This window comes from Microtus oregoni, unplaced genomic scaffold, assembly GCF_018167655.1.
Source record: "Microtus oregoni isolate MIOR12 unplaced genomic scaffold, Mior012 000015F_ref0000493, whole genome shotgun sequence".
Lineage (NCBI taxonomy): Eukaryota > Metazoa > Chordata > Mammalia > Rodentia > Cricetidae > Microtus > Microtus oregoni.
In genome coordinates, this window is record NW_024543074.1 from 32,578,159 (window position 1) to 32,592,877 (window position 14,719).

The following is a 14,719-nucleotide window of genomic DNA, read 5'->3' on the forward strand; positions in this document are numbered from 1 at the left end:
GGCTCAGGGAACATTGCAGAGTGAAAAAATTTTTAAGAGCCAGATCAGGGAGTTGCTGTGAGACTGTGCCTCCTAGGAATGCCAGAAACTATACCTATAAAGTCTCACCAACGACTGCCCAAATGCGAGCTAAACAAGAATACCAAAAACCATGCCAAACTGGAAGGGGAGGAGTCCACAACACCTCAACCTTAAAGAACTACAGGCAACTGAGTAACTATAGGATACATGGGCAGTTGAGACATATATGTTAATTAAGTCCTAGGTAGAATTAAAAACTAGATCAATACTATTTATTTCTTCCTAATGCCGTGCAGGCAAAATAAGGAAATAAATAACATTTTAAAAACATAAAATACTCTAGCAAAAATAATAGGCCAAGAAGGATGCCAGGATGAAGAGGGAACACTTGGGTCATCTGATCAAGTGGAAGACAGCCTCCAACAAGGCTGCTCACAAACAGAATTAACTGAGATAAAGGTATGCCCAGCATGGGCTGTTCACTCACTTTCTAGTTACTTTTTTGCTATATACAAATCTGATAGGATCCTATGGGCTGGTCCTGGAGCTCAGTTCCCAAGTGCACTGCCCTATAAAAGTGGTATGCTCAGAACAGATAGTCGGCACACAGTGAACACAGCAGATCTAAGGAAGACAGAGACCAGATTAGTTCAGTTTATTTCAAATAAGGGGCAGTTAAAGGAGAACTTTGTCACCTGTCGGACAAAGCATGCACTCAGGCCTCCCGACCTCCCCTTCTGCAATAATCAGCCTACTCTAGAACCATAGTTCTAAAGCTGATCAGAGGCTCTCACTGCCAGCAGCATTGTGGCTGTACCAGTTAGGGTCCTGTCAGAGAGAGTTACTAAAACCATTATCTACATGACATGCCTTTCCCAAGGGGTCTGAAGTAAGAGACCAGCTGAAAAAAAAAAAAAAAGACTGGTTTCTTTTCCTGGTGCAAAAGGGAAAACTAAATCAATCCAACTCAGAACAATATTGCTCCATGTCAAAACAGTGCCCAGCTCCTCTCCCCTGCAACCTTCTTCAGAGAGAAGAGGTCCTTTTTGGTCGCAGTCCCTCCAGGCAGAGCTGAGCAGGGCTGCAATGGACTGGCAGGCTGGCTGGGGGTGTGGCTATGGGCAGGGCTTCTTACCCAAGTGTGACCTCTGATGTTTGTCAAGGCTGGAGCTCCAGCTGAACCGCTTGCCACAGTGGGAACACTTATAAGGTTTCTCACCTGTGTGAACCCTTTGATGTCTATTAAAGTTTGATCTCTGAATAAATCGTTTTTCGCAGATGGGGCATTTATAGGGTTTCTCTCCAGTGTGGATTTTCTCGTGGTAGCGCAGGCCTGATAAGTCACTAAAGCCTTTCCCACAGTAATCACATTTACAGGGCTTCTCTCCTGTGTGAGTTCTCTGATGTTTCACAAAGTCCGAGCTTCGCAGAAAGGCTTTTTTGCAAATGGGGCAATGAAAGTATGTCTCTCCAGTATGAGTCCTCTGGTGAAAAACAAGCTGTGAATTCCTGTAGAAGGTTTTCCCACAGTCTCTGCAGGTAGGCAGTTTCTGGGCCATGGGAGCTCTGGCCTGTCCCTTCTGAGAGGCCTCTCTTTTCTCTTCCAGCCACAAGGCTGACGACAGCTCTCCTGAAGAAGAACTCTGTATGTGCTGACCTAGCTGTCTCCCAGAGCCCCTTTCAGGAGGCAAGAGCTGCCCTCCTGTTCCCTCACCCTGAAGGCTTTCCAGAGCCTCAGGGACACTCTCTCCTCCAAAGCGATGCAGCTCACTCTCACCCAGGAAATCCAAGTCAGTCTGTGGTGGTGCCTCACCTGATGCCTGACAGAAAACGTCCAGAGATCCCTGGTCCCTGTGATTTTCCAAGTTTAGGTTCTCTTTGTCATTTTCTTGTCTGTCTTCTGAAAGGAAAAAGAAGGTTTAAATGGCAGTAACTGTTATTCCCGCGTCTCCAATTGATGAAAAGATGGACCCAGGCCATCTTCTTTCTTTTTACCAAGAGGGTATTAATAAAATATGGAAGAAAACTCGCACCTGGGTTCCTGAGCATTACAGACTGCCTTTACCTGTGCTCGGTTCAAGGCTAGACTGGCTCTGGAACTGAGCCACTCTAACACCACAGGTCCTAACACCATAGGCTTTTCTGACCCCTCTACAAGCAGCATGTTTTTATATATTGCAAGCCGTGCATATTAAGATGGTTGGTTTTCTTTTTTATTATCTTTAATTATGTGTATTGAGTACGTTTGTGTATATATGCACATGGGTGTAGGTACCCACACAGGAGCTGGTGTCACAGACATCTGTGAGCCACACTCAGGTCCTTTGCAAGAATGACACACATGCTCTCAACTGCTGAACCATCCCTGTGGCCCCAAGATTTTTATTTGATTATATATAAAAGGTAAACACAATTTAAAAGAATTTAGAAAGGGAAAATAAACATACACGAGAAAACCAATAAACCCCAACAGCACTACCAAACATGACTACATATATCTTCTTCCAATCTTTGCTTCGAGACAGAATCCCACTTTGTGGTCCTGGTTATCCTGGAACTTTTGTAGATCAGACTGGCCTCAAACTCAGAGATCTACCTGCCTCTGCACCTAGTGCTAGGATTAAAAGCATGAGCAGCTGCCGCCACTGCCAGCACGACCACCTTGGCTGGACTTCCAGTCTTTCTAAAGTAATTTGCATGTACATATGTATAACCTATTTTCAGATATCACTGATGTCATATTGACATCAGTTCTCTATCTGGTTACACAGCATTTATATAGTAACCATTAAAACTGGACTATTTAATATTAAACATGGGTTCTCTTATAAGAAACATAAAATTTAACTAATAAACCCTATTAAATGTATCATTTTATTGTGGGTTAATGCAATAAGGCTATATTGTGCCACAATGGTTAAATAGAGCAGCTGTGTGTGCCTTGCTTTTATGTATGTTTTCATACATATTTTTGGTTTTCTATGTTGGCCAGGCTAGCCTCAAACTCCTAGGCTCAAGTAATATGCCTATTCAGCCTCCTGGGTAGCTAGGAATTCAGGTACTGGTCACCATACCCAGCTATACATACTTTATTAACTTGTATAAGCAATTACACTTTTTCTCATAATGTAAGGTATTTTTTGTTTTTTTTCAAAAATATTTATTTATTATGTATACAATAATCTGTCTGCATGTATGTGTGCAGGCCAGAAGAGGGCACCAAACCTCATTACAGATGGTTGTGAGCCATCATGTGGTTGCTGGGAATTGAACTCAGGAAGGGCAGGCAATGCTCTTAACCACTGAGCCATTTCTCCAGCCCATAATGTGAGTTTTAAATTATTACTCATGATGCATATGATAAAGATTTTATTTTAGTTGGAAGAAAATCTTTAAATTTTTTTTAAATTACAAAGCCAGGTGGTAGTGGCACATGCCTTTAATCCCAGCACTTGGGAGGCAGAAGCAGGCGGATCTCTGTGAGCTCAAGGTCAGCCTGGTCTACAGAGCAAGTTCCAGGGCAGGCACCAAAACTAGAGAAACCCTGTCTCAAAAATCCAAAAAAGAAAAAATAATTAAATTACATTATCCCTATAAATCTAATTCTATTCAGTGTCAGGTATAATACCATTCACCTATAATCCCAGAGTGGGAAAGCAATGCAGAAAGATTACAAATTCAAGGGCAGCCTAGGTCACCCATGTTTAAAAGAAGCTATTTAAACTGGGTCTGCTCACGTATACCTGTAATGCTACACCCAGGAGGTGGAATGAAGGAGGAATAGAAGCTGAAGATCACTCTGAGCTACATAGCGGGTTCAAGGCCAGTAGGTCTACATAAGACTCTGCCTCAAAAAATTTAAAGAAAACAAAACAAATAGACACAAAAGGCTATCTAGGCACCTGTCAGACAACTAGAACTGATGTATTAATTCTCTGAGTGCCAGGACATATTCCACTCAAAGGGTAAAGTACCATCTCTCTCGTCTTTAAATAAATCTTTATAAACAGCACCTTAAAGAGCCAAGTAACAGCCACCCATCAAAGGCTATAATAAACGCATTTTGTACTTAAGAACTCCCCCCTCTGGAACCTATGCTGTTAATCATGTGTTTACCACAATAAATACCACTGTAATAAGCAATTCTCTTAAGTTTTTACCCATTTCTAATCAATACCTTTGAGGAATTCTTCAGAACACAACTGCTATACCAAAAGTATGAACATTACAGTTCTTTTTTAAAAAAAAAATGTTCAATTTATTTTATGTGTACATGTAGGCACCTACATAGGTCAGATGAGGGTATCAGACCCCAGGGCTGGAATTACAGATTGTTGTGAGCTGTATGAGGATACTGGGAACTACACCTAGGGTCTCTGTGTCAGCTGTAAAAGTCCTAAACCACTGAACCGGCTCTCCAGCTCAAGGACTTTAACACCTACAGACAACTGAATTTCCAGGAGGACTCTCCCACCCTCTGGTATGTTGGTAAGCAGGGGGAGATGAGGAGGCAGCTAATAAATATCTGAGTATTGAATGGTTTTTCTACATATGCTATTTAGGCCACTGAAAAATGGATTTTTGACTACGCAGCAGAAAAAAAATAACGGCATCTTGAAATTTGCAAGCAAATGGATGGATCTAGAAAACAGCGTTTTTGAGTGAGGTAACCCAGACCTGGAAAGACAATTATCATATGTACTCACTCATAAGTGGCTTCTAGACATAAAGCTAAGAAAAACCAGCCTACAATTCACAATCCCAGAGAACTTAGACAACAATGAGAACCCTAAGAGAGACATACATGGATCTAATCTACATGGGAAGTAGAAAAAACTAAGATCTCCTGAGTAAACTGGGAGCGTGGGGACCATGGGAGAGGATTTAAGGGGAGGGGAGAGGAAGGGAGGGGAGCAAGAGAAAAATGTAGAGCTCAATAAACACAATTTAAAAAATGAACAGCAAAAAAAATGGATTTTTGTTATTCTAAGTGTTAATTCCTCAGTGATGAAAGGATGAATTTTTTTCACCTATTTTTCATATTCCAGGATGCTGTTCAAACCTTACTGAGAAAGTAATTTTTTCTTATCAACTTGCTTTCTAACTTTCGCTATATTAAGAAAAATAATAAAAGACATCATTTATCTATCAAGTTCACCAAAATGTTTTATACCAATTTAGTTGCAGTAATTTTGTTTAGAGCAATTTTTATGTATACATTTTTTTCACTTCATAAGCATGGGTATCTGTTAATATTTTCCTCAAAGATTTCTTTTATTGCCTCTAAGCTTAGAAAATGTTTCCAATCCAAACAGGATGTAAATATCCACTCATTTTCTTCTTTGTGTGTACTCTGCACGTTATCTTTTCAAAATCAATTTCTAAATTATTTAGTTAAGCAACACAGACAAAACTGAACAGTCTTCCCCAGCGCTTCCGTACAGCCCTGCACAGAGAAGCAGCTCCTGCCAACCCTGCTCCCGGAGCTGTGCTTCCTTCATCAGAAGTGAACCAGACAGCCCAGCTCTCTCAGGCTCCTTTCCTAGGTGATGTTCTTCTCACCACCCTTCCCTGCTGCTAAGGTATCTACTTAGGAATCACCTGGGGTTCTTTTTGGTGGTGGGGTTTTTTAATCCCTTTTGGGACTCTGATTACAAACACAGATCTGCTTTTACTCTGTCCTTCCATATGGTCAAAGAAAACAGTCTAACAGTATTTCTCTCTTGGGACTTCTGCAGCAGGTCTAACTACACATCTGGCAGTCTGATTAACTGTTGCATTTTCCAACTGGCCTTTCCCATCATGTCCCTGTAGCCTCTGCCCTAGTTTAGAGCCCTTTCCTTGTACAGCTGGACCCCCACTTTGGCTCTACACAGACTTCTCTCTCCCAGTGTCCTATTCCCATCTGCCCACATCACCATCAAACTAATCTCTCCAAACTTCAATTATATCTCCAGCTATAAAGACAGGCTTTATTCAATGCAGAACCTAGCGGGGCCAAGTCAGTAAGAGGGATGGATGAAAAAACAAAGGAAACCCCAAACAAAACAGTTTGGGATATAGTGAGCTGGTTATCACAAAATTCTATTGCTACAAGGTATAGACAAGCTCTGCTTTTTACTAATTTTTATTGAAAATACAAAACTGCACCAAAAAACCAGTATCATGTCATAGTAATAACGATAATAATGGGCTCAGTGAGTAAGATCACTTACTGCTCTTCCAGAGGACCAGGGTTCCTTCGTAGCAATCGATTTCAAAGTATTTCATGTCAGCAGAGTGGTGGGAAAAGCTGGAAGATGTTTCCTGAGTGTCACAGAGGAAAGGAGCCCAGAAAGAGCTGGACTGTCTGGTTCACTTGGTGGGATTCATATTGTAATTTTAAAAATGTTTAATCCTGTGTCTATAGGTATGTTGCCTACATATGTCTGTGCACCATGTCCATGCGTGGTGCTTAGAGAGGCTAGAAAAGACCATCAGATTCCCTGGAAGTGGAGGTACAGACAGTTGCTGAGCTGCCACGTGGATGCTAAGAACAGAACCCAGCAATATATATTTCTTCAAATTAAAACCATAACTGGGTATAATGTGTACTTTGCATGTATAAGAGCTGGCTTGACTCCCAGCACCAAAAAGAAAAAAATGATAATAAAGTCAAATCTATCAGTTCTTGTTCTTTGTGATACATTAGCAAAAGAAAATAACTAGATTCCATTTGGGAAAGGAAGATTTGTCATACAGTTTCCACCCCAAGGCCTTTCCCTTCCCAAGGTTCTAGAGTTCAATGGGCATGTGTGTACACAAGGGTGTACGTGAGGGAACTGTTACATTTTCTATGACAGACATGTTTTAAAAAGGGCACCCAGGGCAAAGGAGTGCACAGCACAATAAATTCAGACTTATTCCCAGTCTTCAAACATGATAAGCATCAGTCGCTGCTGCTATTTAATGAAAGTTAGGTAGACAAAAAAATAAATAAAAATTTTTCTGTTTGTTTATTTTGCTGATGGTAGGTGGTTACTACTGATTAGAACACAGTAAGAAAAGTTTAATTTTGGGCCAGCAAGATGGTTCAGTGGGTAACAATGCTTGTCACACAAGCCAGATGACCTGAGTTTGATCCCCAGAACCCACAAAAAGGTGAAAAAAGATTACATAAAGCTGTCCTCTGGCCTCTACACACATGCAGTGACAAAGCATGCCCCTACACACAAATTATAAGCATAATAAAATTAAAATATTTTTTAAAAAATCCAAAAAAGTTATTTTCTCTGAATTTTCTTGTTGGTGATAGTAATAATGGCTACTACAAAGCGTCTTCTGAGAGAATTCTAACTACCTGTATTGGCCCCATTTTGTCTGAATGTGAATTCTCTGAGAAGGAAAACTATCAAACTAGACAGGACTGAAAGCAGATGCAACATGTGGTCTTCCTTTCATGGTCAAGTAAGTATGTTAACAGCCCTCAAGAGAGTGACAAGGAAACCCAACTTTGGCATTCAAGCCAGGTCACAGTTAGCTGTAACTAACGGAAAAACTCTTTACTCACTACCTCCAATTTAATATGAAGAGATCAGAATGGCTGGAGACCAACCAAACCCACTGACCTTTGCAGGTGAGTCTTGGTATCTTCTCACTGATGTGAAGCTGCAGCCCTGCCAGCTCTTCCCCATATTCTGTTATGTTAGTCAGGTCAGGTTTGGAGTTAGAAATACCTGCTACCAAGAGAGATAAATTTTGTGGGCTTAGATGAACCTCTGGGAATAAACTGTGTCTTTTAAAAAAGAGCCCTAGACATGGAGACAGTGATTCCAACTGAGAACTAGAGAATAGGAACATATGGTGAATGTCATGAAAACAATAACCTAGACAGGTGACCCCAAGGGTCTGGGGACCACTGGCAGGCTAGTGCAAGAATCAGGACAGGGACTCCACCAGCTACTAGTTTAGTCAACTTAATAGGAAGACAACACAGACGCAAAACCAGTCACAATTGAGTTCACCATAACCCAGGCCCTGGGAGCTGTGGAAGAGTGAGGAAGTCCTTGGTTTGATGCTACTTCCAGCATCTTTAAAAGAGGAATGCCATGGCTGAGCAGTGGTGGCGCAGGCCTTTAGTCCCAGCATTCAGGAGGCAAGACAGACGAGTCTCTGTGAGTTCAAGGGAAACCTGGTCTACAGAATGAGTTTTAGGGCTACAAAGTGAGACTCTGTCTCAAAAAGGAAAACATAAGGGGTTAGGGTGGGGAAGACCATCACCATGCACATTTATTTCATAAATTAAAAGAATTACTGAATATAACACACTCACACAGTTCCTGACAAACAGAACACTTTCAATATTGGGACACAAGTACTTACAAGCCTGCTCTCTATCTCCTCAACTTCCTACAGTAGCACCATGAATCCCTTCACCCATAAACCCCAGGCAGGTCTGTTGGAATGAGCAGAAAATATCTAATACTTTCCCAGTCTTTTCATCTCCTCCTATCAAAGAGGCCCATGCCCTCACCTCCTGAGACCATTTTCCCATAAGTCTCCAGCATAAAATCCCAGTACTGTTCCTTCTGAGTAGAATCCAGGTGTCTCCACTGCTCCTAGAAAAAAAAAAAAAATACAGAAGTATCATTCCAATGAAGGGGCGTAAACATGCTTCCCAGATCACAGAAAGCTAAGAGGAAGGAATGTGCCATAGACCTAAGAACTCACAGGAGCACGGGTCAAGAACAAAGAAACCAAAGGGAAGACGAAAGGCTCCAGATCAGCATTTCTTGTCTAGTTTAGAAAACACTAGGGAAAAACTCCAGGGTTTTCTGTTGCATGTACTTAGGAGTGAAGATTACCACCACACACGCTGATCTCATGACACTGAGGACCTGCTAGCCCCACTATTGGAAACCTAGATCTTCCAGAGAGAAAGAGAAGAAATGAAATTAGTGGGAAAAGCAAGTGGAGAGTGAAAGGTAGGGAAATCAACAGTGAAGTCAATTGCAAAACCTGATTCTGAAACAAAAGCTGGTGGCTTCAAAAGCATCCGGTGCTGTTGCATCTATGTGTATCTGGATCCCTCAATGGTTCACAGAAGGCCTAACAGAAAGCTGGTTTTACTCTCAGGGCTCCTGAGCAAGGTATTCCCTTGTTACCCAAAGGAGCCTTTCTTTCTTTTTCTCTTCAACTACAGGCTTAAACCCCAAAACCAGGAAGCCACCCATCTCACATCCATCCATTTTTCAAACTGAAATTTCAGCCTCCCCATGAGAAGCTGACAACAGTGACCAGCAGCATGCTCTGTGGAGATATACGTACTGACCCCAAGTCCCAGACTGGCCACTTACTAGCTGTATGACCTTGAACAAGTTACTTAGCCTTCTGGAGTCTTGGTTCTCACCTGCTATTAGCACTCAGCTCAAGAATTTGTTGGGAGGTTTGAAAGAAAGAATACAAGTACCACTGTTAGAACAGGACGCTACACTCCCCACCCTCAGCTCTAAAGCAAGTCTGCCACCTAGTGTCAAGAATGTCTCCAGGAGAGACACCAACAGTCTTAATTAGTAGCCGCTAAGAAGGGGTGGGATGAAAGAGAATATTTTGGTATTAAAAACATCAGAATGCTCAGAAGTTCTCTCACTATACATACTTAACTATATTTTATATACAAAATTAAATTTAAACATTGTTTTGTTACTTTTCAATGAATGAAACTCCTGGAAACAGACAGCCTGAGTAAATATTGCTGAATATAGGAGTATTTCGTTGGAACACACAGACCCTCATTTCGGGGCTGGCTGGGAAAAGGATGCCATGCAAGCACCTGACAGAATGCCAGCTTTGCTGGACAATGAGCATTTTCCATGGCACAAAACCGCTGCTAAGTGCAGTGTCAAGCAACGAGTACAAACACCGAAAGCTCCAACAGTCACCATCAGCCAACAGAGCTGCGGGTTGGGGTTGCTCAGCAGTGCTGAAAAGCCTACACTCCAGAAATGCCAAGTAGCTGAGGCTTGAATGTAACCCCCACAAGAGATGCAAGGTACTGGCAGCCATCACCTTTCCCTCTGAAAACCCCAAGGTCCTACTCTGGAGCAAGTAAGTGCTCTGATGGGGAATCATGTTCCTGTGTGGAAAGAGCACCACCTTGTGGACTTATGAGCTATGCCACCTTCAACTCAGTGTAAGGCAGGAGTCCTACCCATTCATAGTTTCTGATAATGAAGTACTATGTAGGGGTAATCACACCCCTTCGGTATTCTGGCTTAATTAGCAAAATTTCCAATTTACAGACAAGATTGGAGGTAAGGTTTATTTATATTTAAACTTCCCTTCATTTTCAAAGGATTCCATTAAATACAAATGCTTTGCTAAGGCAGATAATGGATGATTTTTTTTGCTTTAGTGCTTGGTGGGTGGTTGTCAGTTAACACAGGCACTGTATGTATGTGTAATTGCCAATCGGCTAGTACAAGCACTGTATGTGTGCATAACTGCCAATCAGCTAATACAAGCACTATAGTGTGTGTATAATTGCCAATCAGTTAACACAGGTACCACATGTGTCTATAATTGCCGATCCGCTAATGCAAGCACTGCATTGTATGTATAACTGCCTATCAGTTAATAAGGTATTGTGCATGTTTACAGTTACCAATCGGCTAATATAGGCACTGTATGTGTGCATAGTCACCAACTGGCTAGTACAGTTACTCTATGTGTGTATAGCCAATCACCTAATATATGTGTATGTGTAATTACCAACAATGAACAGTGCTAGTGAGCAACTGAATATCTGGTTATAGTTTTATTTTGTGACTGACCTCAAATTCTAATCCTGTTGCCTCGGCCTTCTAAGGGCTACAATTACAGGCCAGTATCCCCATGTCCAGCTTTGATCTTTCAAGTTATCCAAAACCTGAAAGTTTGGTGATAGTTGTGTCTGCATTATTTTAAGTATATTAATTCTCCAGGACTGCCCAAACATACTCCAGAAACAATAATCTTTTGATAGGACAGCTTGATTCTATGATAAAAATACAGACCAAAAGCATAGAATAGAGGACTTGAACGTAAGATGGCAAAGCTACGAACACTTCTTATCTTTCACCTTATACAAAAATCAACTCAAAAAAGATGAAGATCTTAATTTAAAACCTTAAATGCTGAAACTTGTAGAAGAAAACATGGGACTACTCTTCAAGACACTGGGGTAAGCAAGAACTTTCTGCATAGAACACCAACAGCACAAGAACTGGCAGTAACAAACAGGACCAAGTGTCAACAGATGGACCACATGAAAATCAAAACCTGAATAGAAAAGGAAGCAAGCAGCAGAACACACAGCCCACAGGATGGGAGAAAAATCTTTAGCAGTTACACTTCAAATAGGGGCTAATATCCAGAATTTACAAAGAATTGCAGAAATTAAATACCATGGAATGAAAATGCCACTAAACGAAAAGGAATTAATAGACGGTTTTCAAATAAACCTTAGCCCTCAGTAGCTGGCTTTTCTAGTACTGTACCCAACCCTCCCCACCTACATTTTCACATCTCTGGTTTAAGCTGCCCACTGTCAACGGTAGACTGCGAGCATCAATGGAACTTTCAGAATACCTAGGTTTTAAGTTGTACACTATTGTTTCACTTATAATCTGTTGCTTGCTTATTGTTTTTCAAGACAGCTTCTTCAGTACACTTCAGTCTGCCCTGAAACTCACGACAGAGTCTAAGTTGGCCTAGAACCCACATCTCTCCTACTTCATTCTTTAAAGTGCTAGAATCACAGATGTGCCACCACACCCAGCAACTATGTGTCATTCTGAGTGATGATACAATCCGCAACAGGATGTGAGTCATAGAGTTAGCCAGCAATCCACCCTGCACAGCTACCCACCACTTGTCACTTAGCAGCTGTTTGCTCAGACTTGCTGCTGCAGCACCACAGTGCTTCTGCCCAACTGGCCCTATTTTACCCAACAGAGGCCCCTTAACAGAAGGACAAAGGATGGTAGCATGCCACAGAGAAGCCACGGACTACTTACTGGGTGGAAATGAAAACATTCTCTACTCACTGAGAAAAAAAAGCCATATATACTGCCGAGACCTGTAGTAAGAATGAGTCTTACACCCATAAGATGGAAAAAGGAGGAAACATTAATGCTAGTAATGTTGTGAAATATTTGTCTACACTGTGAAGATGTGTTTTTGCCAAGGCGCCTTCTGGTTGGTTTAATAAGAGCAGAATGGCCAACAGCTAGGCAGGAAAAGGTTCGGAGGAGCTGCCTAGTGGCCTCAGTCTCTTGGGTCGGCTCAGCATACAGAGGTGCAGCACTTTTAAGAGGCTCTGCTGTACAGCTGAGCACTTGAGCAGCCCACACTGGGTACGAGTGACCATTCCAGGGTTGGAGCAGGTAAATGCCTCTCTGGGGCCCATACCTGACAGCATGAGGTTAGACTCTCAGGGAACCAAGGGGAGCAGAGTCATTCGCAGCACAGGGTCTGACCACCATCTAACAGTTTAAGCTTTGGTTCACATGCTCAGAGAATACTTGAGTCTGCTCAAGGAAAAAGAAAAAAAAAAAAAAAAGCCAGGTCCAGGCCAAGAAAACATCTGAATGAGTGACAATGTGTTTTAAAATGTGCTTAGGTGCTAGAAAAATATTTTTTTAAAAAAAAAATGGTATAGACAGTCATAAAAATAGTTTTAAAATAATAAAATGAAGTCTTTAGAGAAAGAGTAAAGTAATTTTAAAAAAAAAAGCCACATAAGGATGGGAAATACACAGGAGCCAGGATCCTGGATGTTGCTTAGTCAACTTTGAGTTTTTAAGTGTTAATGAGTGAATTGCACCTGCTGAGAGACACTGGATTGTGGAAGGGACTGCTGAATTAAAGCAGCCTATATACTTCAGGGCTGTCTCAACTTCAGAATGAAAGAAGGGAAATGTGTTGTGTTAGGGAGAGTTTTTGTTTCTGTGGGAAACTAAAAGCTATGGGTTCCTTTAAAATTAATAAAGATCAAATTGGACTGGGGGAGGCCTCCTGAGGATCTTGGCTGCAGACGTGAGGGAGAAAGCAAGGGAAAAAAGCTACAGGACAGGTGATGTATATGCTGATCCCTCTACATGGGATGAGACATGATCAATTTTGTTGGCTACAGAGCCCTCATGACTTATAATATGCCATCTTTTTATATGGCATGGATAGAGGTTTGGTTATAAAGTCCAAATGGACTTATAAAGTTAACAGATGCCTTTTATCTGCTCAAACATAAAGCAGAAAAACCATCTTTGGCTGACATTCACACCATACATTCCATACTTGTGTTACTGCAGATATATATGTTACCTTTAAAAGTCTGTTTATAGAACAAAAGAACCAGACACCAATAAAGAAAAGTAGCCCAGATGATCTAGCCTCAAAATGCAACTGCTGCAGTTCCCTAAAAATTCTGTTTCCAGAACAACTTCAAAGCTGCTAGCTGAGATGGTCCAGCCTCATGTACTACTCCAGCCAGGACTTCAAATAAGCCCTGGATATTACACAAGGACTAGACAACAAATGTTAGTTTCCCCAGGACTTGACCATTATCTCAACTTTCTCAGGGACCCCTAAAGATGCTGTCCCCCCAAGACAGCAAGAAAGAGTCTAAAGAACATTGCACCCACACTCACAAGAAGTGGGGTGGGTGGTTTCTGGTTGTATAGTGGATGTTCATCATTTTTGGGGGGGAGGGTTAATTACAAGTTATTACTGGTCATGGCCAAACAAAAACCTCAATAAAGGAAATTGGATCTCTTTCTGAAAAGAAAAATGGGGGATATAGTATATTGATAGACATTAAAGGATACTTTTGTTATACATACTGCATATATGCTTCTACTCTTGTTTAAGGTAACTGACCTATGCAGCTCACTTAAAAATGTAAAGTTTTAGTCCTTGAAAGCTATTATTACATGGAAAGTCATTTTTATAAACTGTTTAGGATAACTAAGAAATACAGGATAGTAGTCAGTCATCTAACAATCAAATCTGTGGTGATGTTAGGTATGTTTTTAAGGTCAGAGATATGTTTTAGATAGATAGGTGGTCTTCAAACACTTCAGAGACCTACAGAATATGCTATTTAAGATGTTTTAATAACATAAGGCTTTTCATGATAGTGAGGCATGTCTGCTCCTAGCAGCACCTAGGATCCTTTTAAAAAGGATGGTAGGCACTAAAGAACATTCGTATGGAATTTGCTTTCATTGCGGCAAAATTAGCCACTGGGCAAGAAACTGCCCTTGCCTCAACTGCTGACAGTATGCTGTCCAATTTGGGCAAGCAGAACACAAAAGAAAGCAACGGCCGATCTTTGCCAAAACAAGTAGGACAGTCCTTCCTACTTCACAAAAATGTCTCTCTGATATCCTGGATCTTATAGGCAGAAGATAGATGCTGCAACATTGCAGAGGAACCTTGGGTGACTGTCCAGGAAGCCAGGTGTCTCTGTTGCTTCTATATTTCTATAGCTTGGGAAGATGCTTGCTCTGCACTTCCTATTTACTCAGGTAATATTTTATCCTTCTCAGGTCTCTGATGGGGTTGAAGACTAAATATAGTTAGTTTTCTGTGTTACCAAATTCAGAAAAGAAACTCACAAAAGGAGTAAAAAATATATAAGGTTAAGAAACATAAAAGCTTATATTGTTTACTTAAGAAA

The 14,719-nt window shown here is 41.2% G+C and overlaps 1 protein-coding gene across 5 annotated transcripts in view; it reads right to left on the reverse strand.

Annotated features, from left to right (window-relative positions):
* Positions 1-664: 664 nt before the first annotated feature.
* Znf18 (zinc finger protein 18) overlaps positions 665-14,719 on the reverse strand; it is a 34,945-nt gene continuing 20,890 nt past the window's right edge. For 4 of the 5 annotated variants that reach the window (XM_041665828.1, XM_041665829.1, XM_041665831.1 and 1 more), the window contains exons 5-7: positions 8,534-8,618; positions 7,629-7,739; positions 665-1,921 (exon numbers count right to left, since the gene is read on the reverse strand). In XM_041665828.1, coding sequence (XP_041521762.1) covers positions 1,137-1,921; positions 7,629-7,739; positions 8,534-8,618 — 981 coding nt within the window. In that variant the 3' untranslated portion in view covers positions 665-1,136. The remainder of the gene's footprint in view (positions 1,922-7,628; positions 7,740-8,533; positions 8,619-14,719) is intronic. The other variant, XM_041665832.1, reaches the window with a different exon arrangement.